We start from the raw sequence: 27,381 nt of genomic DNA, 5'->3' as shown, positions 1-27,381 counted from the left end.
TCATCAAGAGCAGAGGAGTAACAAGTCTGGAAGGTGTCCTCTGAGTCCTAGTGGTGGCGGCCACTGAGGACACTGGCTCAGCAGCAGTATCATGGGATGGGCTCTTCTGAGTCCACAGCTCCTGCCACCCTCGCACTGCTAGAGCAGGACACGGGCAGCAACTCTTCCTGTGGCTAACCCTCACCCTACCACCTTAGTTTGCTGTTGTACCTGAGAGTGTCCCAGTCAATACTGCAACACAACTTGTCTGGTGTAGCATCAGCCAGAGAAGAGAGCCTGGTGCATTCTGACTTACTGGCCTATTATTTTCTTTGATAATAATGCTAACAAAAACATTTAGCTTATATTTAGGAAGAAAATCAGATTTGAGTTCTATGTAGACATCATTGATTATAAAGTATCAGTAAAAACTAGCTTTTAAAGGAAACACTAGTCTAGGGCACCTGAGTGGCTCAGTTGGTTAACTGTCCAACTTCAGCTTAGGTGATGATCTCATGGTTCGTGGGTTTGAGTCCTCTGTCAGGCTTGCTGCTGTTAGCACAAAGCCCACTTCAGATGCTCTGCCCCCCCACTCTGCTGCTCCCCCGCTAGTGCTCTCTCTCAAAAATAAAACATTAAAAAAACAGTAATTTTTCAATCTATCATTTTTTGAGTTAAATCTACCATATTTTTAACTCTTTCCAGAGAAATTAATGACCTAGAACCTATATACATCAAGGTCAAGACCATTCATGTGGCCTAGAACTGCTTTTTGCTAAAAATACCCAAAGGAAATAATTAATAGGATTTTTTAAAGAACCAATGTTTTCTTCTTTATAAAATAATTATTAATGAAAATGTCAACTGTTACCAGTGGGCCAAAGAATAAAAGAGAACAAAAGATAATCAAATGTGAGAATGAAGATAGTTCAAATGAACAGGACAAAGAAATCCAGAATTTCAAAAGCTAGAGAAATGTGCAGAAACAATGATTTTTAGTGTTTAGACTTCAAATTACAGTTAAGGAGAGAACAAATCAGTAGAAGCAAACAGGTTTGACTCTGTCAAAGTAAAAATTTCTGAGAAAGCAAAGCATTATTTTCTACATACAGATTTCATTGCGGAGATGTTACGGCCACTATTCAGGCTGTAGGAGAAAAATACAAATATGGAAAAATATTTTCTTAATGACATAAATTTACATATTAATGAAATACCAGACCGTCCTGCTATCCATAGGCAAAAGGTAAGGAATGAATTCTGTTAACAGAGGTCATTTAACCTGTTCATTAAAAACCAAAAGCAGGCCTTTATTAAGCCTTCTAAAGTTAATCATTTAAAAATCTTTAAGGCCTGTAACGCTTTGTAATTTTAAAAGTGTTTTGTGACTCACGTCACTGCATAATCTCAGCTAGTATATATGAAAGTATGAGGGACTGATAGCACAGATTTAAGGTATTGGTTAATTTTCAAGTCAAACATCAACTAGAACAGAGGCACCAGATGCCCACGTATGACCATATAGCAACTTCTGGGCTGCACCGTGCACAAGCTTCATATCTCGTATGGTGTGATGCATACGGAAAGGTCTATCCTCAGCTACTTCCCCCAACTACTCCATTACCTAAGTGGCAGGCACCCTTTTGAGGCACTCCTTTCACTTCCAGCACTGGTCAAGTGCCATAGAACCCAAACTGCAAATGTTAAACAGCATTGCTAATTAAGACTACTTTCACTACTGGCATTGCTTAAGCTTCTCCCATTAGCCAAAAGTTGGGACACTGAGAAAAAGGCATAACTGGGCAAATTCTGAAGTGACAAGAAAAGGCAAAAGGACTCAGAAATCATGTGACTGCCCTCTGTGTTCGCAGCACCGTGGCAGCATTACTTTCTACATACAGATTTCTACATATTTTTCTACATACAGCTAGAACCACGGCAGTGACTCCTCCTCAGGAAGTCCTGATAAAGCCACAGAGAAAAGGCTGTGTCCTCACGGGCCCTTCTCACCACCGGCCTTCCTCTTTACTGGCTTTTTCATCATTACTCCCTGCTAAATCTTTTCCTTTGATGTTTTTGTTTTTCTAACGGCCTCATTATTTAAATGTGAAATGTGCTTACTGCAAAGTATAGACAAAAATTTTATAGGAAAACATTCTATCAAAGCAGTAAGTTGGCTTTGTAAGTTTTAGTTACTAAGCTAATCGGTTCACTGAAGGAAAAGTAAGATTGAAGACGCTTAATTCTGATCAACAAAACTAGCCTAGTTCTGAATCCAGAGTTTTTTATAAACCTTTTCTTTGTTTAGTCAATCAGTCTATCTCAACTGTACTTTAACAGTATTATACATAAAAAACTAAATATACTGCAAGAGATGTAGAAAATAAATTTGAAAGGAACTTCTCTTAAATCTCTATGTGAGAAGGTAAAAATAACCAGAGCTCCTTCATGCTTCAACACCGACAGGTTAGTTGTTTTAAAACGGGATATCAACCTAAAACTATTGAGTAAGAGCCCATATCATATGAACAATAGTTAATAATTTTAGTGTCAATTTAGTGTAAACAGTACCTGATTTGTTCTCATAAGCAGCAAGCACTGAGCCCCTAACATACAAGATGAATATTCTTATAGGTATATGCAGACTAAAGTTTCTGAAATCATCCCAAACTTCTATTTCCACATAAATGTTTTTTAATTAGTCAGATGAATGTGAAAGAGAAATAGTTATTTCTTAACTCTAAGAAATAAAACTGTGAAATCCAAATTAAGACAATGTAATCACAAAGGGGAAGATCTGCTAGTCATTGTTAATGTATAAATAAATACGGACTTAAAAAAAATACTGTATTTTGAAAAACAGGTCAAAAACATAAAATCCTTAATGACAATGTAGTGGGCCCATATTAACTACTAGACTTACATCATTTATCTGGCTAGATATGCACAACTAAAATTTCTATTACTGCCTAATAGTGAAAATTCCAGGTTTGTCACAAGACCTAGGAGGCTGGAGTTTCATTTAGATCAACCAAGAAAATGTTATATAAACAAAAATCAGTAAAATCTGATAAAACAGTGAAAACCATTTTAAAATACCATTGGTAAACAGATTTCTATTTATAGACTCTCCTTGAATATACAATAGGTAATGATGCAATGCAGACATTTTTACAGTATTTATTAAGATAACAAATTTATAAATTGAAAGACTCAGAGGCACATAGTTTAAAAGGCCAATACCATGGAAATAATGAAGTCAACACAGAAAAGAAGATATGAACAGTTACAACCAAGACGAGATTTTTTAAAAGCCACATCCCCCCAATAAACACATCATATGAATCATCCTTCAAAATTACCATGATAAAAAGTCATTTCCTTCAAAGAAAAATAATTCTTTCCACCTACCGTGCCTAGAAAATCCTATTTACAACGAACTGTCCTGCATTTCATCAGTACTGTTTAATATGGCCTCCTCTATTCTGTCATTAGAAGTATTGAAAATTTTATAGCTATTGTATTTACAAATGCACATAATATTTAAATTTGCTCTTCACTGAGAACAACTGAATATATACTTAATCAAATCACAATACAAATGTTTTAGTGTTGAAAACACATTTTGTGGGGACAGGTGTACGGGAAGAGGTGTATTTAGAATTATGTTGTTTCTGAAGGATTACTAGGCCAATAAATCTGATAAAACTCAAGGTAGTCACAAAAACAGGTCTTTGTTGATGAAGAATTTAATTTATTTCTGTTTTAACTGGACACACTGGCTTCTTCAGTCAACCTTCACCACACTGTATATTTTGGTAACAAACCAAAAGCATGCAAAGAAGCCAATTGTTCCTATAAAAGAAAAAAACAAAATAAACTCTTTTCCCAAGGAAATCTCATAATTTACACAAAAACACAGACTTAAAATTATTGGTTCCTTAAAAAAAGCCACAAAACTATAAACTATTACTTACCAGGAATATACCATAGGTCCATAAATTCTTTGAAACTTACACCACTACCTCAAATTTCTTACGGAAATTGATAGAACTTTTTATACTTTTAAAATTACTAAACTTTCTATAATACATTTTTTCTTATTACATGCAAAAAAACTGAAATTAAAATATGAATAGGATGCCAATTTTCCTTTCCTATTTAATACTTCCTTATCACAAAATGGAAAACTGCTATGAGAATTAATTCAAGGTCTGATATGAATACCTTAAACAGAGTATCAGATTCATATAATAAGTAGGGATTATTTTCTAAGTATTGTTACAGAGAATTATCAGTTTTCAAAGAACCATAATAAAATTAAAATTTTTTAAATTTAAAGTGTTTAAAAGGTGATACAATTAGGATAATAACAAAGATGCACCCCACTGAATACGAGAGGCGGTGTGGTGTCAGAGGACAGAGCAGCTGTTGTGACTGTGTGTATTATCTTTGCACTAGTCAACGGAAATCTCCAAGCCCATTTCTTACAAAACAGAGATAATTTTATCTGCCCTAGGTAGAGTAAATGAGATGATTCATGAAAAAATACGTGCTTTGGTTTTCGAGTATCTTCATCAGTCTAGATTCCAAAAAAATTGAAAACCAGACAGGTGACAAAAATGAGACTTAGTTAAGTAACTGTCTAATAGCCACATGGCTGGTAAGCAGGATCAGAATGTAAACTCACCTTTTCTGACTTCAAATATAGTGTTATTTTAAACTTTACCATGCTTAGATAAATTCAGAGACTCTTGTCTTGTAAAAGAATATTTGCTAACTTGTGAACTGCCTGACATATTTTTAAAACCTGGAATTTCTCCAGAATTACCACCTGAGAATAGTCAATAAGTGGACATGCAGAAGAATACAGAAGGAGATCCACATATCCTTGTGGCAGGTGTATGTATGTGTGTGTGTGTGTATATATATATATATATATATATATATATATATATATATATATATAAATTTAAAGTTCCAACCTTTTTTCTTTTTATTACACTTAACACAATGGTGAAAAGTATTAATGGAGATTTTCTAAGTCAAGAGACTATACAGGGGACCTTATTATGGGAAGTAGCAGCATTGTTGTTCTCATACATCATACATGTACCCACTATGTACCATTGTGTATGTTTTAGAGGACATAAAAATCTACATTTTGGATATTCAAAAGACAATTATTAAGGTTTGTAAAGAGGTTGGGGTTAATTTTAGAAAAGTAATGGTAAAACATAAAAGTATTTAAACAACCTTATGCTTACCAAGAGCTTTAAGATAATAAAGAGAAAATATTCTAAGGTGAGAAAATACATTTGTCATCATACTGGCAACCCTAGGTAAGTTAAGTTTATTTTGTTCTTAACAAAATACTTTTAGTATTTTATTTTGTCCTTAATAGGGATAAATATAATATACATACTAAAAGTGGCATCTTTCCTTATGTAACAGAATATTTTGTTTTGTAAAACAGATTTACTTAAATAAAATGGTGTCAGTTTGGAGTACTGAAGTAAATACAGATGTACCCCACTTTAGAAAAACGCAAGACACTGAAAGGGTTCACCATTCCCCAGCAGAGAATCTTTCCCATAAACTGAAATACACCCAAAGTTACTGGTTTAACTGGTTGATTCAATTTGAGGTGGCTCCAAAATTTAGATTACAAAGTTTGTTTCACTCTGAATAAATAAAATGTCACTAAAAATCAAGAACAATAAAGAGAGGTGATAAACTACACAATAGGTAAATTCTCATATCACATGCCTGGAAAAATAAGAGACATTCACTAAGATCACTACTTTTTGTGTGTAGGCAAGGAGTAAATTCTTCTATATATGCTTTTACAGACATACAGATCCATATGCACAACAGTAATTGCTCGTTTCAGAGGCTACACTTTGTTTTGCGGATCACTGATTAAGATTTATGGCTGTGGACCTAGCTATGTGTTACGTAGCACTAAGACAAGCACCCACCACATACACCAACCCCCCCTGTATCTGACCAATGACCTGGAATACAGAATCAGTGTAAGAGCCTGAACCTCCTTACAGCTGATACAGCAACAGGGGAACTTCAAAACCCCATCTAATTCTCTCAACTGTTAACAGATGACTAAAAAGCAGAACAGTTCTAATTTATTTTTAATTCCTTTTTCCTTTTCAGATCCTATATTTCCTCACACAGCATGCAACACAATCTAAGATAAAATTATAGACGCACATTTTTTGTGAAAAAGAAAGGTCCCACAATTTTCTTTTTTTAGTTTGGTTATTCCACAAATGTTTACCAAGCAGCTACTCTAAGCGCTCTAAGACTCAGAAAACTTTTATCCAGGTGAAGAGATAAGGCATACATATATAAAATAAATACCAATACAGTACAATTTCCCATTAGGTACTTATATATGTATTTTTTTTTTATTTTTTTTTAACATTTTATTTATTTTTGAGACAGAGAGAGACAGAGCATGAACGGGGGAGGGGCAGAGAGAGGGAGACACAGAATCGGAAGCAGGCTCCAGGCTGCGAGCCATCAGCCCAGAGCCCGACGCGGGGCTCAAACTCACGGACCGTGAGATCGTGACCTGAGCTGAAGTCGGACGTTTAACCGACTGAGCCACCCAGGCGCCCCTAGGTACTTATATATTTTAAAGTGGAGATATAAACTTGTAGTTTAAATTTCTAGAGTAAGGGGTATTCTATGATTGTCTTTTCTTGGTAACATTTATTCTCAATTTCATCTTGACTTCACCCCTTTGATTTCTACTTATCCCTAGACTTAGACAGCTAAAGCTTTCACCCTATCTCTGAAATGAGCTTAAGAAGCACTGTACCATTAACAGGTTAATAGGGGAAAACTTTTGACAGGTATGGGCCCAGGTACCCCTGGACTCATAGCACAACAATGGACATTGTTTAGCCTTCTTCCTTTAGGTTCTGTTTCCTCTTTGGTTTATTGACATCCACCTCACAGCAGGGCCGACCAAACAATGCTCAGCTGCACTTAGGACTAAATGTAGGAGTGCTAAGTAGTAGAAGCCCAAGGAAAATATTTATAAATAATTTGCCTAAAAACTTATTAACTAAAACTAATCATTTTAATTCTTACCTGTAAAAAGAAAGAAGATCAAAACCATTATCATGGTATAGCCAAAGTACAGAATTGTACTTGCCGTTCCTGTGATTTGCAGTTTTGAAAAGAAGTAGTGTACTGCATATATTAAGAAATAAACTGCAGTAAAGCCACTGGTAAGGAATGAACGCCACTGCCAATGGTAATCCTAGGTAGAAAAGAAAAAGTTAAAGAACAAGAATTACTTTCCAATTACTAATTACATGTAGCAGAACAAAGTTACAAAGCAAATGCAGCTACGTGACACAGCCCCAAAACCTAGCTTTGCTATCATTTCCCGTCTTTTTCTCCTACTGAACTTTGCCCATTTCCCTGCTCACTGAAGATGCTAAGAAGCATTCCCTACTTTTGGTGGAACTACTTCAAGCTGGGCTAAAAACACATGGAAAAATCTTAAATGGTTTATGAATAATGAAGCATTAGACTGTACTTTAAAATGTACTCTTCCCAAAGAAAAGCAATGCACAAGATCTTACTTACATAGTTCAAAATTAATATTATTTATCTTATACTCTGGTCAACTCTATGTTAGGAAGAAGATTATCCTATTAAAGCCTGGTTGAAATCTATTTTCAGTTGTGAGTAACATAATTTAAACAAGGTAAGTTTTAAAAAGAGCTCTTCTGGGGCGCCTGGGTGGCGCAGTCGGTTGAGCGTCCGACTTCAGCCAGGTCACGATCTCGCGCTCCGTGAGTTCGAGCCCCGCGTCAGGCTCTGGGCTGATGGCTCGGAGCCTGGAGCCTGTTTCCGATTCTGTGTCTCCCTCTCTCTCTGCCCCTCCCCCATTCATGCTCTGTCTCTCTCTGTCCCAAAAATAAATAAACGTTGAAAAAAAAAAAAAATTTTAAAAAGAGCTCTTCTTACTTTTACATGAAGTAGTTTATAGCTTAGCAGGAGATCTCTTAAAAGAAAATACTTCATCTTTCCTACCCCGTAGAATATGTGAAAAATTAAATATATTTAAAAAGTATGCCAGCATAAATTAGAAAATCTTATGGAGTCCACACACAAAAACTACTATAGCAAATGAACAAATTTAGCAAAATTGCAGGGGTACAGGAAAGAAATGAAAATCAGCTGTGTTTTTATACACTAATGATGAACAATCTGAAAAGGAAATTTAAAAAAAAGTCCATTTACAACAGCATCCAAAAAGAATAAGATACCTAGGAACAAATTTCACCAAGAACATGAAAGACTTATACACTGAAAACTACAATACAAAACATGCCAAAAAAAAAAAAATAAAAAAAAAAAAAATAAAGACAAATAAATGGAAAGACATTCTGTGTCCATGGATTGGAAGACTTGACACTGATAAGATGATGGCAATACTCTTCTAAGTGATCTCCAGATTCAATGCAATTCCTATCAAAATTCCAACAACCCTTTATTACAAAAAAGGAAAAGCTGATCCCAAGTTCATAGGCAATTGCAAAGGGTCCTGAATAGCCAAAACAGTCTTCACAAAAGAACAAAGTTAGAGAACTGACCCTTCCCAATTCCAGAATTTATTACAAAGCTATGGTAATCAAAACAGTGTGGTACTGGCATAAAGACACTGTATATACCACTGGAATAGAATTGACTGAGAATCCAGAAATAAATCCACACATCTATGGCCAATGGATTTTCCACAAGGTTGCAAGACCATTCAATGAGGAAAGATTTAGTCTCTTTAACAAATGGAAAAACTGGATATTCACATGTACAAGAATGAAGGTGGATTCCTAACTAATTACCATAACCAAAAAATAAACTCACAATGGATCAATGACCTAAATATGTAAGCTAAAACTATACACTCAGAAGAAAACATACAGATAAATTTTCATTACCTTGAATTTAGCAATGAATTCTTAGATATGGCAACAAAAGAAAAAAATAGATAAATCAGATTCTATCAAAATTACAAACTTTTGTGTAAAGGCCATTATCAAGAAAGTAAAAAGACAACCTACAGAACAAGAGAAAATATTTGCAAATCATTTATCTGATAAAAGTTTAGTACTTAGTATTCAGAATATATACAGAACTCTGAATTATATACAGAACTCTTACAACTCAACAAAAAGATAAATAACCCAGGTCATAAATGGGCGAAAAATCTAAACAGACATTTCTCCAAACAAGATACACAGATGGTCAACAACCAAAGAAAAGATGCTCAACATCATTAGTCACTGGAGAAGTGAAGATCAAAACCACAATAAGATACAACTTCACACCTACAAGGATGGCTATAATTTTTAAAAAACGGCAAATAGCAAGCGTAGGTAAGGATATGGAGAAATTAGAACACTTGTGCATTTCTGGTAAGAATGCAAATGGTACAGCCACTGTGAAAAATACTTTGGTGGCTCTGCAAAAAGTTAAAGAATTACCATATGACTCAGTGATTCCACTTTAATGTGTATACCCAAAAGAACTGAAAACTGGTACTCAAAACAAGTATTTGTATATGAATGCTCATAGAAGCACTATTCCCAATAGCCAAAAGGTGGAAACAAATCTAATTTCCATCAGCAAATGACTGGATAAACAAATTAGGGTATAGCTATACAATGGAATATCATTCAGTTATAAAAAGGAACAAAGTACTGAATCTTGAAAACATTCTGCTACGTGAAAGAAGCCAGACACAAAAGGTCACATATGACTCCATTAACATGAAATGTCCAGAATAGGTAAATCTTTAGACAGAAAGCAGACTGATGATTGCCAGGGTTTTGGAGGGAGAAGGGAATGAGAAGTAATTGCTTAATGGTATGAGGTTTTATTTAAGGATGATGAAAATATTTTGGAACTAGAAAGAGGTGGTAGTTGTACAACACTGTAAATGAACGTAGTAAATGCCACTGAATTGTTCACTTTAAAATGGTTTAATTTTAAGTTATGTGAATTTAACCTCAACTTTTAAGAAAAGCATCTAAGTTTAACAAAATTAGATTTAATCTCCTATATAAAAAATAAATACAAAAGAATGATTTAATACAACCCAGATCTTCAAAAATCAAATATACATAAGAGTGCCATCATTTTGCCATGACTATAATTCATTACAGTGTAACCACTCTAATGTTTTAATGAATACTCCCACTTAAAAATGTTTTATATTAAGGGTGCCTGTGTGGCTCAGCTGGTCGAGAGTGTCCGGCTCTGGATTTCAGCTTAGGTCACGATCTCACGGGGATCGAGCCCCACATCGGGCTCCACAATGGGTGTGGTGCCTGTTTGGCATTTTCTTTCCCCTTCTCTGCCCCTCCCCCACTCACATGCATGCGCATGCTCATGTGCTCTCAAAATAAATAAATAAATAAATAAATAAATAAATAAATAAAGGGGTGCATGGGTGGCTCAGTTGGTTAAGCATCTGACTCTTGATTTTGACTCAGGTCATGATCTCACAGTTTGTGGGATAGAGGCCTGAGTGGGGCTCTGTGTGACAGTGCAGAGCCTACTTGGGATTCCCTCTCTCTCTCAAAATAAACTTTAGTGTTAAAAAAAAAGATTTTAGATAAAAATAAACAAATTTTAAAAGAAAAACCGAGAAAATTAACATTTTAAATTTAAGCTCTAAATAAATATACTGAACTGAGATACTATCATAATCCAATCCTAAAAAGAGCTACATTTAATTGAGGAATGCAGGTCAATTTCTATCTTAATAAACATATATTTACAGAAATTATTTCAATTGATGGTATTCAAAGTTGTCTTATGCCAAAATTATAAATACCGGCTACAAATTAATACAAGTGAACATTGCTAATACATACCTCTGCACATAGGTGGAAATAGCAAAGAAGTATAGTTGCCTCTGAACATGTAATAACCAAAATGATAAACACCAGAAATAGGAAGCCAAACATGTAATACATCTGATGTGACCTATAATCAAACATGTCAAGATTAAACTATAAATCTTTTCTCTTTGTCACAGTAAATGACACAGTCTTTTCACCTTCCCTGAACTGGAAAATGTTTGCTTTTTCTCCCAACTAAAGACAACACAACCTCATAGGTGTGGATGGTGTAGGGGTAGGGCAGGGAGAGGAAAAGGTTTGGTAATGTCATTGGATTTTGCCTTCTCACTCAAGTAGAACCTGAAACTCTTATTTAGTCAAATATGCTTAGTCTAATTGTTTACTAGTGAGACAAATTTGATAAAAAATTAATACACATGCAGAGCCAAACTAAAAAAGGGTCGCAGTTGGTATACATTGTTTCTTATCATATGTGATAAAAACAGCTGACTTTTGAAAATGTTGTAACAATCGGGAAGGAAAGATCTGTTCCAATCACTAAAAAGCTCACATTCAATGCTGACTCCATGTTACTGCAAACCTTGGTACTTGCTGTAACATGTCACTGTGGTCATATTACGATAATACACTGCAGTGTATATACCCTAATGAAGTGGCTCAGAATTAGCACCATGAGTTTCTCCATGCAAATAAGAAATCAAGAGAATGAAGGAATCTTGGGATTAGTAAGAACTTTGAACATCATCTACCTCCACCCTCCTCCCAAAGCTTGATCAAATCAAATCCCCTATATCAAGGGCTCAGAGTATCTTCTCTCTGAAGCAGTACAGATCAGTTACTTAAGAACACAGGTATGGGGAGACAGGTTAATTTTCTGTCACATAGTAGCCGTGTGACACAGGTAAATTACTTAATATCCAAAGCTTCACCTCTGTCTCTGTAAAATGGGGATAATACCCACCCCACTGAGGTCTGAGGATTAAGTCAGAAGTAAAAGTAAGAATTAATAAGCACTCAATTAGTAACAGCTGTTATCACTTATTCTTTTTCTCATATGGAAAAGATAAAATAACCTTTGGCTCTTAAAATTTCTGATTACTGGAGATTTTACATGTATAAGATACAAATAGTCATCCATCCAGATAAACAAAAAGAGAAAGCTTATACTACATGTAATGGGAAAGGGGATAAGACGACTTCACCCTTAGCTTACCAGATACTATTTAGAATGAAGAAAAGCTGTATAAAGATGCACCCAAAGGGCAAAATCCCTCCCATGATAATACCAGGCAACGGCTTTGTGTAGAAGGATTGCTCAGGAATCTGACGTGGAATCTGATTGGTTCGAACTGGATGTTCAATGGCCTTTAGTAAAAAAAAAAAAAGGATTCATAAATATTTATCTATTTAAAAAATTTTTCTCTATATTAGATTATCTGCCTGCTTTTTCTCAGCTTCCATGATGATAGTTTTGGCAATATAAGTCTACTTAAGTCATCAAACTGAATTTTGTATTTAGAAGCAATGACCCCAGATACTATCAGGTATAATGTTCAGTCTGTCTAATGGAACAAGCCATCACTGTTTCCAGCAGTTATCCATTAATGGCTTTAGGTAAAGTAAGAAATACATAGAAGGAGGTAATATAGTACTTAAAAATAACAGTTAAGACAAAGGAAATGTTAGGTTTTCCCTTTTAATGACATAATTATTGTAAGAAATTAGCTGATTCTGAAGTAACTGTCGATGAATTTTTATTTGGAGATGGGCAATATCATCTTTACTAAAATTGTTCAATTCTACTAAGATTTAAGAACATAAAGGCAACAATGACTGGCTATATGAAGCTTTATGACCATAAGATACTGATAATATTCTCCCTTTTGTAACATACGACATGGTGGTATAAAAATAAATGAAATCTAAAGCACCAAAAACACAGCCGAGGGGAAACAGGGGTACAGATACAGAAATACATTTTCTTGCAAAAAATTACAAAAGCATACTTTTATAGTTTTTGTGATGACATCTCAAAACTTAAAACTTGGTAGGGCACCTGGGAGGCTCAGTCAGTTAAGAGTCTGACACTTGATTTTGGCTCAGGTCACAATCTCGCAGTTCATGGGATCAAGCCCCATGGTGGGCTCTGCACTAACAGTGTGGAGTCTGCTTGGGACTCTGACTCACTCACTCTCTCTCTCTCTCCCCCTCCCTGTCCTCCCTGTCCCTCCCTACTTGCATATACACACTCTCTTTCTCAAAATAAATAAATTCTTAAAAAAAAACGTATAACTGGTAGTCTCATCGAGAATATACTTCTGTGAAATAGATACACAGATAGAAAATCATTAGATCGTTCTTCAGTGTTTGTATTTTTAACAGGAATATTTTTAGAATGTCAAATACTTATTTATGTAATCAAAATTTTTAAATCATGCCAGGTCACTATTTGTGCGATATATGTATTTTTATGCTATACAGATTTAGAATTGTAAATTAAGCAAAATGCCAAAGAATTGAAAAATCTTACAGTAGGCTGGCATGGTAGGTGCAGTGGAGACAATGAAGCAATGACAGTTTCTTCCAGGACATTCTGGGTCCCCTTCACAAAGTGTATGGCAATACATTATCTCTTTTAACCTTGTGGACTGGATGTTCTCAGAGAAAAGCAAGGACAGTGAAGTGAGAAGGACACTAGATAAATTCTCAGGGCACCTGGCTGGCTCAGTCGGTTAAGCATCCGACTTCGGCTCAGGTCGTGATCACATTGTTGTTTGTGGGTTCAAGTCCCCCTTTGGGAGCGCAGTGATAGTGCAGAACCTGCCTGGGATTCTCTCTGCCCCTCCCCCACTCACACACTCTCTTTTTCTCTCAAAATAAACAAACCTTAAAAAAAAGGTGGGGGGGACTAATTTAAAAAAAAAAAAAGAAAAGAAAAAATTTTCATTTTCCTCTTAGCCTGTGGGCAAAAGGAGGCAGCAGAGGTGGAGAAAAACTGGAGGCAGGGAAGGACTGAGCTTTGAATATTAGCCGGAAATATTAGGAGAAAACCATAGAAAATTTTTTGCAAAGCTACATGTTAAAAAAAATTACCACTGTCACTTTATAGTCACTTTTCTTACAGCTTTCCTCCTAACCCATATTCTTGGTTTACTTTGTTAAGTAATGTAGAAACACTTAATGCACTAACTTAAAACACTAAAAAAAGTTTTCAATACTTTAACTTAGCATTTCGTTGTCTATTAATCTACAGTTTCCATTTACTTACAAAACTTTGAAATCTAAGTTTATATCTGTGACTTCTCTACCACACCCAAAATAATACTATTTTTAAGAATGACTGCAATCAAATAAGAGGTCATCAATTTTCTATGAAATCCAGATCCCATAGGGTAAGTGTGTATCTTTTAGACATTTTTTTTTTAAGACACTGTTCTATCTTTTAAGGTGGCATATGCTAATTTTCATAGCTGAAATTTATTTGAATAAATTAACACATAAACTTACGTTCTTCTTAAAACCGAAGTATGCACCAATAAATGTTAGAGGCACAGATATGCAGAACCAAAGGGCCAAAATGGCAACCAATGTTCCAAAAGGAATAGCTGCTGAAGATCCTTCTCCCCAGAGAATCAGATTCATTATAAAGAAGTCAGCAAATACAATCCTGAAAGATACAATAGGCTTTTGGGTAAAACTTGAGTCAGAAGCAAAATGATATAGTACCAATCATATGTAATTAATATTACAATTTCTGTGTTACATACAAAGAAAATGAAGTTGCTGAGTAATGGGGTATATGAATTTAAAATTACTTTCTAGAAATTACCCAATTGCTCTTCAGATTGGTTTTGCCTGACTGAAATTCCCACCAGTAGCTTAAGAAAGTTACCTCTTTATGTATTTCATCGTGCTTTGGATTGTCAAATTTATTGTTTAATTTAAGTCCTGTTCACAACTGCTGCAGAGCATCTTGTGTCTATTGGTTTTATAGTTATTATTTCTGTGACTTGCTGGTTACATCTACTACTCACTTTTCATTTGGGGTGTACATCTTTTCTAAAGTTATAGATGTGAGTTATTTATATATTCTAGCTACTAATAATTCCTTGTTAAATATCCCGTTCTCTGAGTTAACGGCTTTTTATGAACCCCAAACAAGTGAATATGTATACTTAATTTCCCTTCAGTCTTTTTTCTCTGAGTACATTTTAAAACATATGGCTGTAATCACATGATAATTGTTTCTACATTCCCCCCACACAGTTTTTAATGTGACCAGTTGTCAATTTTCCCTTTATCCTTTGTGTAACTTATTTAAGAGAAGAAAGTCTTTCCTAACCTGGGATCATGAACATTACTCCTCTTTTTTGTTTTTTTTTAAAGATTTTATTTTTTTATGCAATCTCCACACCCAACGTGGGATTTGAACTCACAACCCCGAGATCAAGAGTCACATGCTCCACCAACTGAGCTAGCCAGGCACTTCCATGAAGACACTCTTCCATATTTTCTTCCAACTGTTAAGCCCATTACATTTAGATCACAATCCCCTTGGAATTGATTGTGTGTGTGACTGGTAAGAACAGAATTTTTCTTCCTTCACATACACAATCAAGTATGAGCATCATCTAACACTTCCTCTGATTGGTGATGCCACATCTAGCTGCTTCCATGAATATATGGTCTATTTCTATGTTTTCTGTGCTAGTAGCTGCAGCACATTGCCAAACCCCTCATGCAGTCAATACTCTGATCAAGTAACATGGTGAATTTGTATCTCGTACTGTGAAGGTTTTCTGTTGCTAATACTCCTTTCTGTTGTTGTTTTATAGCTGAAACTTGTTCTCTGTATACAAATTATATCACAAATAAATATGAGATTTTTATTAATATAAAGAAGCATTTCTCTCCATTCAATCCTTTTTTTTTTTAATTTATTTATTTTAAGAGAGTGGAGCATGAGTGTGTACCAGTGGGGGAGGAGCAAAGACAGGGAGAGAAAGAATCCCAAGCAGCAATCGCACTGTCAGCAAAGAGCCCAACTTGGAGCTCAATCTCATGAAAGGTGAGATCATGACTTGAGCCTAAACCAAGAGTTGGATGCTTAACTGACTGAGCCACCCACATGCCCCTCCATTGAATAATTTTTATATTTGGAAACGATGTTTAATATTATCAAATACCATTTTGTTGCGTCTACTGTAATAATTATATGTAGGTATTTACATAAAATTACATGAATTAATTTCATGTCACTAAATGGTACTTCTTTTCCTAGGCAAACACCAATTCTCCCTGCCCCCCTGGGTTCCTGGTACACTCTTATGTGCTTTTCCTCCCCCAACCCTGGCTTTTCCCTCATTCATTACCTCACTATCCTTCTGGTGAAAACCTAACAGGTTTTTTTTGTTGTTTTTTTTAAATGAACACCCACTTTTAAGGGTAGCATGAAGACAAATCAAAGAAAGACTGATCAGAGATATAAAGAACTGGCTTAGGATAATTTCTATGAAGCCAAAAAATGAAAGGCATTTCAAGGAGAAAGTATCCCAATGTTAGACAATGTAGAGAGATAGAGTGAAGACAGAGAAAATGATTTCTAGATTTAGAAATGCGAATATCATTGGTATTTGAGAGAAGTTTTCACTAAAGTCATAGGGGAAGAAAGAGTCCGTGGGTTTATGTTGTGAATGTATGCTGAGAAGACAATGAGAATAAAGGAGTGTGGAATATTTTTTCAAGGCAGTTTGTTGGGAATGTAAAAGAAAAAAGATAGTAGAGGGGAAGATGCTTATGGAGAAGCTCATTTTAGGATTTGGGAACCTAGTATATTTGTAGGAAAGACGATGAAACACGAACAGAACACTGAGAAATAGAAGATGCCAGAGATTAGGAGGAATGTCTGAAAGGCAAGTTTCTGAAGGAAATCACAGACTGCTGACTTGTCTTGGGAAGAAGGAGTACTTCTTTAGTTGATGGGAAAGAAGACAAAGGATTTGGCTGGAGAAAAAGCATAAAAATCTGAATACATCAGGGCGCCTGGGTGGCTCAGTTGGTTAAGCGTCTGACTTCGGCTCAGGTCATAATCTCCCAGTTTCAGACGTCCAGCCCCACATCGGGCTCTGTGCTGACAGCTCAGAGCCTGGAGCCTGCTTCAGATTCTGTGTCTCCCTCTCTCTTTGCTCCTCTCCCACTTGTGTTCTCTCTCTCTCTCAAATATAAACATTAAAAAAAAAAAAAGATTCTTACTCCCTCCCTCTGCCCCTCTCCCCTGCTCACCCTCTCTCTCTCTAAAATAATAAATAAGTAAATAAATAAATAAATCTGAATATATCATGAATGGCTGAGAATCATGTCATTCTTCAATGGAGGTAATTATCTGAGGGAATATTTATCCCAAACATGTATAAACAATGCAACTATTGTTACTCTTTAGTTTCTGGCCTGCAAATGGAATGGCCTGGCTTTTAGATTTAACCTTTGGATTTCACTATTGCTGCTAACTGCTCAGAGGCTGGTTCTTGTCCACCAGAAAACTGGGAGTTGGGAAAAAAATGGGTTCTATTTCTAGGACCAGACACCGATCAGATACTTGATATCAAAAGCTATCTTCCAAAGAGTCACAATTATTATTTTTTTAAACGTGATTGTCATTTTAAAAAATTTTTGCTATATATTACTCTATTTAATGGAATAAACTCTAAATAAAGTGGCACTACTTTAAAAAAATTTTTTTATCTTTCAATTATAGTTGACAATGTTATATTAGTTTCAGGTGTATAATGTAGTGATTTGACAATGTCTGTACATTACTCAGTGCTCACCATGATAAGTAAAGTCACCTTTTGTTACCATATACTGTTAGTACAATATATTCCTTATGCTCTATTTTTCACCTCTATCACTTATTTATTTTAAACTGAAGTTTGTAACTCTTAATCCTCTTGGCCTATTCTGCCCATCCCTTTCCCCAACTATCCCCTCTGGCATCCACCAATTTTTTCTTTATATTTATGAGTCTACTTCTGTTTTCTTTGTTCATTTGTTGTTAGATTCCACAAATGAGTGAAATCACATGGTACTTGTCTTTCTCAGACTTATTTCACTTAGCACTAGGTCGACCATGATGTCACAAATGGCAAGAACTCATTCTTTTTTTTTTTTATAGCTGAGTAATATTCCATTGTGTGTATATGTGTGTGTGTTACCACATCTTCTTTACCCCATTCATCTATCATTGGAAACTTAGATTACTTAAGAGTGGCAATACTTTTGATAGAAATCTGAAAATGTTTGCTTGCCTGAATAATCTGCAAGCGAAAACACCTTCTTGTGATTAGGTCAAAAGCTTTCAATGTAGCCTTATATAACAACACGCCAGACCAACTCACACAGACTAAGAAATAGACTTTTAAGAAAAGGAATCTACAGGGGCGCCTGGGTGGCGCAGTCGGTTGGGCGTCCGACTTCAGCCAGGTCACGATCTCGCACTCCGTGAGTTCGAGCCCCGCGTCAGGCTCTGGGCTGATGGCTCGGAGCCTGTTTCTGATTCTGTGTCTCCCTCTCTCTCTGCCCCTCCCCCGTTCATGCTCTGTCTCTCTCTGTCCCAAAAATAAATAAACGTTGAAAAAAAAAATTTAAAAAAAAAAAAAAAAAAGAAAAGGAATCTACAAATTTCTTATGTCCAAAGATACTTTTTCTAGACACAGCAGGTGGAAGTCATTCCGCAAATGTTTATTAAATATTCATTTTTTTATCCCTTTTTAAAAAATTAAATTCATTTTCTAGTGTACACAGTTTAGAGACAGAGAAGATTAAAGACCTAAGAGGTTGAAAATTTGGGAACTAAAATATGACTATGTAAGACAATTACTATTGAAATGTTCACTTACCCAGGACAAAGAAATGATGTCAGTAAAACATTTGTTTTCCACTTCTCACCACCAAAGGCTGTGGAAGAAAACAAAAGTGGTATGCCATACAGACTTTTCTTCAAAGCAAACCAAATGACCATATTTGTCTGGCATTAAACAAATTTTCAGACAGCATTGGGTACCACTCCTAGAAAATCCCACTAGCAAATGATGTGGTATTCCCTAGGTGATGCAGACCAGAGATGCACATCACAAACTTTGCTGGATAAGCCCTGCTCTCAAGATGTTTGCTTCAGCATAAATCTAATATCAGAGGAAGGTCATCCAGACCACTTCTTTTCCAATCTTTTTTTTTTTTTTTACTTCAAAATAAAACAAACCCTTAGGTTCTAGGCCAGTTCCAATCCATGGAACTGGGTAGAGAAAGGGCATACTGAGGATTCTCCTTTATCTTGTGGCCAGTTTCAAAATCTGTTATACAACTAGGAACCTGCAAGCCTCAAGTGCAACACATTTAAGTTTCCACAGCAGGTCTAAATCTTCAGGGCTCATGTACCACTGCAGTTACTGGGAGGGGCTAGAGGTGGGGGTGGGGCTTGGGTATGTCAGATCAGGTGACTGAGAAGAGTAGGACAGTTATGGCCACTTAACAGAACAAATTTGCTCATGAACTTTTTAATATGCTTTGTCCCTCTCTAATTTCTTTTCCCCACTTAACTTTTTTTTTTCAAGTACACAGAGTAAAAAATGGTTTTCCGCTTCCAGCTTAAAAGCTGAAGATGAAACTGGCTGAGGTGTGAGAACAGCTCTGATTTCTTTAAAAAGTTGTAATAGTTTATAAGTACCACTTGCCTTAAAACAAAATGACAAATTATATACATGTGATTTGAATTTGCAGCATTACTGATTAAGAGACTATTATGAAATTATTAATTCAGGGTTTAATACAATTCCAATCAATATTCAAATAATATTTTTGAAACATTAGAAATGATTCTATAAAATGAAGTATTTTGTGACTGGGGCCACATGACAGCACCTCTTGAATGTTCTGCCTGATTAATGGGCAGCTGGGGGATCTGAAGGATGGAGCAGGAGTTAAAGAGGGACTGCGTCTGGGCTGGGAGGGAGCATGAGCTAGAGCTTCTCACACAGGGAACAGGACACGGGGAGTTCCTGGGGCAGGTGTGAAGATACGGGAAGAAGGCCAGCATGGTTGAGAAAAAGGGAGTGCTGCATGGGAGGCAGGGGTCCAACTGTGGCTCAGCTCATGTGTGTTAAACTACACGTGACACCCACAACCTTCTGTCCTTTAGGAAAGGATGAAAAAGAAAAAAAAACTTGGGACAAAATACACAAAAAGTAAAACACAGACACACATACATATAGCACGTCTCATTTTCAGAGAGCACTGTACCTGGCAAACTCTAACAAATATTTCTACTTGGAGTTGAGTCTAGCCAACGTCACTTTTAGGGCTGCCTATGTAACCTGTGTTTTACCTCAAACCTTCTTCACATCAACTGTAGTTCTGTCCCATCTTCCATTTTGTTTGTTTGTTTTTGCTTTTGGTGGGCCCTTTTTTCCCCCTAATTTATTACTGACGTATATAACTGACACAATGTTATATTAGTTTCAGGTGTACAACAAACTGATTCCCCAATTCTATATATTACTCGATGTTCACCATGATAGAGCGTAGTCACCATCTGTCACAACAGTACTATTGGCCACATTTCCTATATTGTATTTTTCACCTCCGTGAATTATTTATTTTACAACTGAAAGTCTGTACATCTTAATCCTTTTTCATCTATTTCACCCATCTCCCCAACAACCTCCCTTCTGGCAATCACCGGTTTGTTCTCTGTATTTAAGGGTCCATTTTTTTGTTTGTTCTGTTTTTTTAGACTCTACATAAGCAAAATCATAAAAGATATTTGTGTTTTACTGTGCAAATGGACAATAATATTTATTTTGGTATAGTTCCAATAGTTCTATTTTTGCTTTTGTTTCCCCTGCCTGAGGAATGGCAGGGGAAACAACATAAATATGCCACTAAGGCTAATGTCAAAGAGATTACTTGCCTGTGTTCTCTCTTCTAAGAGTTTTGTGGTTTTAGGTCTCACATCTAGGCCTTTAATCCTTTTTAGGCTTACTTTTGTGTATGGTGCAAGAAAGTAGTCCAGTTTCATTCTTTTGCATGTAGCTGTCCAGTTTCCATGTGCTGCCCAGCACCATTTTTTAAAGAGACTGTCTTTTTTTCCCATTATATATTCTTGCCTCATTGTCGCAGATTAATTGACCATATTAAGTGTGAGTTTATTTCTGGGCTTTCTGTTCTGTTCCACTGATCCGTGTGTCTGTTTTTGTGCCAGCACCATACTGTACTGTACCATACTACCGTTTTGTCATGTACCTTGAAATCTTGGATCATGATACCTCCAGTTTTGTTCTTTCTCCAGATTGCTTGGGATATTCAGGGTCTTTTATGATTCCATACAAATTTTAGGGTTATTTTTTCTAGTTCTGTGAAAAATACTCTTAGTATTTTGATAAGGAATGCACAGAACCAGTAGATTGCTTTCAGTAGTATGAATATTTTATCAATATTACTTCTTCTAATCCATGAACATTAGAAGAATCCATTATCTTCAATTTCTTTCATCAGTGTCTTTTTCAGAGGATAGGATTTTTTTACCTCCTCCCTGTCACTTTAAATTACAGATTAGCTATGAGACTATCTCGATAGACTTCAGAATTCCACAGCAAACACTGGCATTCACTGCCCCTAGCAAAGCTGCTTTTTCTAGTCATCTAGTCATATCCCATCCTTACTCTGTGGCCCTGATGCTTTTTTTTCACTCAACTTTATTTTTCTTTTAGAAAGCAAGGATACAACAGATTACCACTAATTACATTATAAAAGCAAATTAAATTACTTCAGGGCTCTTTAAAATAGTGCAATCTTAGTTTAAGTACAGTCTATTTTTCCAAATATTAAATTGATGCAATTATAAGCACAACCTCTTTATGTAAGAAAAGTGTTACTATATGTATTACTTGTTTTAGTTAATAAATCAGTGATACTCATAAGTATACTTTCTTCATTAGTCTATATATGTTTCTATGAATGTAGCAAATCTAAGTTGTTCAGTCAAATCTCTTTTGTCAAAAATGTAAAAGAAAAAGGACAAGGGGGATTGTGGATAAGCAACACCTAAATTTGCTTACCTCACTGTTCAAACAGTTTTTAACAAATAAATCTAGAGATGGCCATCCATTTTACAAGTTTCTTTTAAATAAAGATACACACCTATAAAACATATTGTTTCAAGAACAGATGCAGTGATGTAGCAGAGTAGGTTCCTAGCCTGACAGTCAGGGTGACTTTTACTTACACTTATAAAATCTGGCAGCAACATAGCCCGCAGGAGTGCCCAGCAGCACCCACAGGACCACAGCACAAGTCATCAATGCTCCTCTGTTGGCAGGTGACAAAAATCCCAGGCAAGCGAAAACTAAAAAATAAGTAGTTTTAAGTTATAAATTTTATTAGTTTCCTTTGTTGTGAAGTGACTGAAGACCCCTTTCATTTTTTAAACAAGAAACCAAATACAATTTCATGAATACACTATCTTACCTATGGCCACGCTAAATCTTAGCACTATTTTAAGGTACTTCACCAATAGGATCATAAATAAAGCAATCTCTACTTTGGATGCTTCTTGTAGGGTCCACAAGACCCCACCTTTCCTGCCATCAGGGAAGGTTGACTGGATGCTCACGAGTGCTTTCCGCTCTTCAGCTCTTCTGAGATTTTAAAATTGGGTGGCTCAGTTGGTTAGGCATCCAACTTTGACTCAGGTCATGATCTTGCAGTTTGTGCATTCAGACCCCAAGTCCAGCTCAGAGCCTGGAGCCTGCTTTGGATTCTGTGTCTCCCTCTCTCTGCTCCTCCCCCACTCACGATCTCTCTCAAAAAAATAAAAATAAAAAATAAACATTAAAATTAATATGAATATAGACATTCCCACCATGAAATATTCCCACTTTAAAAACAATACTGGGTCCTCTGGAGTGAGAACTATAACCTTCAAACACAAGAGACAAGATAGAATCTGATCAATAAATAAAACAAAAAACATTTCATAATACTATTAGCTTTCTGAACACAAGTTACTGAAGGACTTGGTCATTGATTGACTCAGGGAAATTCTGGCTTCTCCCCTTATTTAATTGGTTAGTTTTATTTTTCTTCCTTATATAACCTACCTAATAAGAATAAAAATACTACCTTGTATTTGTAGACATTCCTGGCTTTAAGCTGGAATTCAGAAGTTATGACTTTTCTCAGAAAGAAATTCAAGCGGTTTTCTAACCCCAGGAGCATGTATTTCTCTGAGGTATACATAATGAGGCACATGTCCACTCACACGTTCTCATCAACACCAACCAAGGGGCAAGACTAGAAACTCATGATCAGCAGGAAACCAATCAGATTTTCAACCAAAATGCATCCCCCCCCCCAATCCCCACAAGACTAAGAAATGGACTGTTCTAGAGGAGAGAGTTCATATTTGAGCATTCAAGGAAAATGATCCCCAGGCGCTCTGAAACTTTCCTTCCTTACAAGTTCATTTTCTAGCAGACTCCAACAAAGATCAGGTGATGACTGAAGGCAACTCCCAATAAAATTTTCAAGCAACATTTTATCCTAAGGCATCCATTCTGCTCCTCCAGCTCTACCCTGGCTCTCTGGGGACCTAGTGATCCCCAACTAGCTTTCACGCTATCCTCTGGTTGTGTCCAAACCTCTGTCATGATGCCTTCTCCCAACCTACCCTCTTCAGTATAATATACTTAAGAATTTTAGCCCTCCCCATCATAGTTGTATCTCCTTATCTAAATAAAGATACTAGTTCTAGTTAATCTTCAGGTTAGGCTTCAAAGTGATGTATACCTAAAGGTATACATCAATGGTTCTCAAACTTATTCAGGTGCCAGATATTTGGAAGTGTGAATCCTCTTTGTAAAGTATTTATATAGTTATTCCATCATAAAAATTTGGAACAATTTTATTAACATAAAATGATTTTAGCATTATATATTTAATATGCAATCAAACATAAGAACAAATGTTCATTAAAAAATTATTAGGAGCAGGGTGCCTGGGTGGCTCAGTCGGTTGAGCTTCCGACTTCAGATCAGGTCATGATCTCACAGTTCGTGGGTTCAAGCCCCGCATCGGGCCCTGTGCTGACAGCTCAGAGCCTGGTGCCTGCTTCGGATTCCGTGTCTTCCATTCTCTCTCTGCCCTTCCCTACTCACACTGTTTCTCAAAAATAAACAAACATTAAAAAAAAAATTATTAGGATCACTTGGGTGACTCAGTCGGTTTAACGTCCTACTCTTAAGTTCAGCTCAGATCATAATCTCACAGTCACGAGATGGAGCTCCATGTTGGGCTCCTTGCTGGGCATAGAGCCTGCTAAGATTCTCTCTCCCCCTCCCTCTTCTTCTGCCCCTCCCTCACTCATGTACTCTCACTGTTGTATGTATGTATGTTGTATGTAAGCAATGAATCACAGAAATCTACCCCCAAAACCAAGAGCACACTACATACTCTATGTTAGCCAATTTGACAATAAATTTTATTAAAAAAAAATTATTAAAAGGTCAGTGGTTTCTGAATTCTTCCAGTAATAATTCATTTATTTCATTTACTTATGTACTTATAGTAAAAATTCATTTGTTACTGTTCATCAGAAGGACCAATAAAGGAAACATAAGGGAAATAAAAGCAAAATTTAGAAAATTCCATGAACATTTTTTTTCTCTCACAATTAGGAAAAACTGAAAAAATACTGTATTCCCAGGCTAACCAATAACTCTAAGGGGGGGGGGGGGGAGGAGGAGCTATTTTTTTTTTTTTAAAGGTTGTTCTAGGGGTGCCTGGGTGACTCATCCAAAGTGTCTGACTTTGGCTCAGGTCATGATCTCACAGTTCATGGGTTTGAGCCCCACCCTGGGCTCTGCACTCTCAGTGCAGAGCCTGCTTTGGACCCTCTCCTTCCCTCCCTCCCTCTCAAAAATAAACAAACACTTAAAAAAAAAAAAAAGTTGTCCTAATTGACAAACATTTAAGTAATAACACTTCTAAAGATTTTCAGGTGGCACAAGGAGGAGCTATTTTTTGTGTGGGAAGATCTCTCTGGAACAAAGCTACAGAAAGAAAGTTCCTCTTTTTCTTTTGGTCTCTCTCAGTAGAAACCAAAAACATCCTGGAATCCTGATCCTACTGCTCCTGGTGGCATGGGACAGTCATCCTACATGACCCTGGTTCCAAGCCACCCAGACTCAGACCCAGATGGTCTTCAGGTACCTAATCATCTCCAGCTCCAACTCCTTGACAAAGGCTTGGTCTCTGTGCAGCTGTAAAGGAGATATGAAGTCACAGTTTTCCAGCACAGCTAACACTGCCCCAAGAAACGTATAGCCAGAGCACACACATGTAAAAGCCAAAAGTACTCTTAGATACAATCTAGTCTAGCTACTTCACTTATGAAAACTGTTTTTCTAAATTATTTAAAAAAGTATTTTCTATTTTTTAATTGTCACTTAATACTTACATAGAGTCACGAAAGTCATAATTAAAATCTGTGTCCCTGATCCCAGGAAGACTGACAGCAGCATCCCTTTTCTTGGAGGACGGAATATATCACCATGAACCAGTTTCCAGCCAAATTCTTCCTGGGCATCCTCCTAAAAAGGGAATGAACTTGTTTAATTGATATGTGGTCACCAAAACAGCTATACAGTTTGCTCACTGGTGAATATGCTGATACAAATTTTTTTTAAACTTACAAATGTTAATATTGATTTCTATTCCTAAGCTTTATGTAATAAAGTTTGACTCACAGAGCTTTATATAGTTTTCTTGAATTGTTTTTAAAGGAATGTTGTATGTTAAGTTCCATAAATACAGTTATTGAAAAACTTTAAAAAATAATACAAAGATAATGTGATACTTACCTAGTTCTAGTCAAACTTTATGATCCAAATTGATGACTTAATTTTTACTCACACTCTACCCTTTCCCATCTACGTCTATTAATCTCCAAAATGAGCAAATGGTATTAGACTTCATGGCTACTTTGCCAGGTACAGTAGGCTTAAATATGAGCATATGAAGAAGTTTGTGTCACCAGCCCTAACTGCTCCCCTGATCTCAGATATACATATACAATTGCCTAAAAACAGTTCCACTTGGTTATTTAACAAGCATCCTGAACAGAATTAACCACAACTGCATGGATTTTCTCTCCCCATCTATATTTGCTCTTTCTGCAGGCCACCCCCAACCCTGTAGAAGCTCCATCTTGCCAGCTGTTCAGTCCCCAAAACCCTGGAATCCTCCTTGATTCCTTCTTTTAACACCTTGAATACAGTTCTTCAACAAATCCTCAGCTCTACTTCTAAAATATTTCAACAGAACCAACACTAGCCCCTGTAAGGACTCTGGCTTTCATGCTGAGTGAAATGGGAAGCTACTGGAGGGCTGTGAACAGGAGTGTAACAATCTCAGTTATATCTGAACAGATCTGCTCTGACCGCTACAATAAGGGAGGAAAAAGGAATGGAAGAGGAAAAAGTGGAAGCAGGGTCGCCCTGGCCTGTATCCCATGGCACCTCTGTACAAATTAAGAAAAAAAATACCATTAGCTGAGCAATCATTTGAAATTGCTAATTATGAGAGAGTATTCTGAAATTATTTTAATATTTAATAATCAATAAAAATAATGAAAAAGAGACTTTAGGGTGGAAATGCTAAGACGACAATAAGTATTAGCATGTTCTTTTTCTAATTAGAATAGGACAGAAAAGTTGAGAAGAAAAAGCCAAGAAATCAGGAAAAGAAAACATAAAATCTGAATTTTTTGTATTCATTACAAGTCACTCTGAGTCCTGTGGAAATAATTGCTATAAAATGAAAAAGTATAAAATGTAAAACATTATACAACTTAAAATTCTTTTTTTTCCAAGTATATACTTATTTTGAGAGTGAGCACATGAGTGAGGGAAGGCAGAGAAAAAGGGAGAGAGAATCCCAAGTAGGCTCTGCGTTGTCATCAAAAAGCCCAATGTGGGGCTTGAACCCACGAACCACGAGATCATGACCTGAGCCGAAACTAAGAACTGGATGCTTAACTAACTGAGCCACGAGGTGCCCCCAATTTAAAATATTTTGAGGGGCATTTGGGTGGCTTGGCCGGTAGAGCATCCGACTCTCAAATTTCAACTCAGGTCATGATCTCAGGGTCATGGGATCAAGCCTCTCATCAGGCTCCAAACTGAGTGTGGAGCCCGCTTAAGATTCTTTCTCTCTCCCTTTGCCCCTCTCCCCTGCTTGCACACACTCTCTCTCTAAAAAAATAAAAAAATGAAAATTAAAAAAAATACACTTTGAGAATAAATGAGGTTGGGACACTAAATTACTCTGAATATACCAAAAGGTTGAAATGATAAAATTCAGTTAAAATTACTTTTGAAAAATTAAACAAATAAAAATTGCCTGGGAGTTATTCCACTCAGCTTTGCTGTTTCACAAACTAGGG

General features: G+C 36.2%; 1 protein-coding gene across 1 annotated transcript in view; it reads right to left on the bottom strand.

The window, feature by feature from the left end:
* Nucleotides 1-3,143: 3,143 nt before the first annotated feature.
* Nucleotides 3,144-27,381, bottom strand: part of TM9SF2 (transmembrane 9 superfamily member 2) — a 65,914-nt gene continuing 41,676 nt past the window's right edge. Inside the window, exons 10-17 of the mRNA XM_047081491.1 lie at nt 25,396-25,528; nt 22,165-22,284; nt 18,782-18,839; nt 14,394-14,553; nt 12,100-12,251; nt 10,899-11,010; nt 7,096-7,267; nt 3,144-3,834 (exon numbers count right to left, since the gene is read on the bottom strand). Coding sequence (XP_046937447.1) covers nt 3,767-3,834; nt 7,096-7,267; nt 10,899-11,010; nt 12,100-12,251; nt 14,394-14,553; nt 18,782-18,839; nt 22,165-22,284; nt 25,396-25,528 — 975 coding nt within the window. The 3' untranslated portion in view covers nt 3,144-3,766. The remainder of the gene's footprint in view (nt 3,835-7,095; nt 7,268-10,898; nt 11,011-12,099; nt 12,252-14,393; nt 14,554-18,781; nt 18,840-22,164; nt 22,285-25,395; nt 25,529-27,381) is intronic.

The sequence above is a fragment of the Lynx rufus genome, unplaced genomic scaffold, assembly GCF_022079265.1.
Source record: "Lynx rufus isolate CCGP_SWC_20201006 ecotype Redwood Valley unplaced genomic scaffold, mLynRuf1.p SCAF_1, whole genome shotgun sequence".
NCBI classification, from domain to species: domain Eukaryota; kingdom Metazoa; phylum Chordata; class Mammalia; order Carnivora; family Felidae; genus Lynx; species Lynx rufus.
The sequence above is the reverse complement of the archived record's forward strand: the minus strand, read 5'-3'. Positions and strand labels throughout refer to the sequence as shown.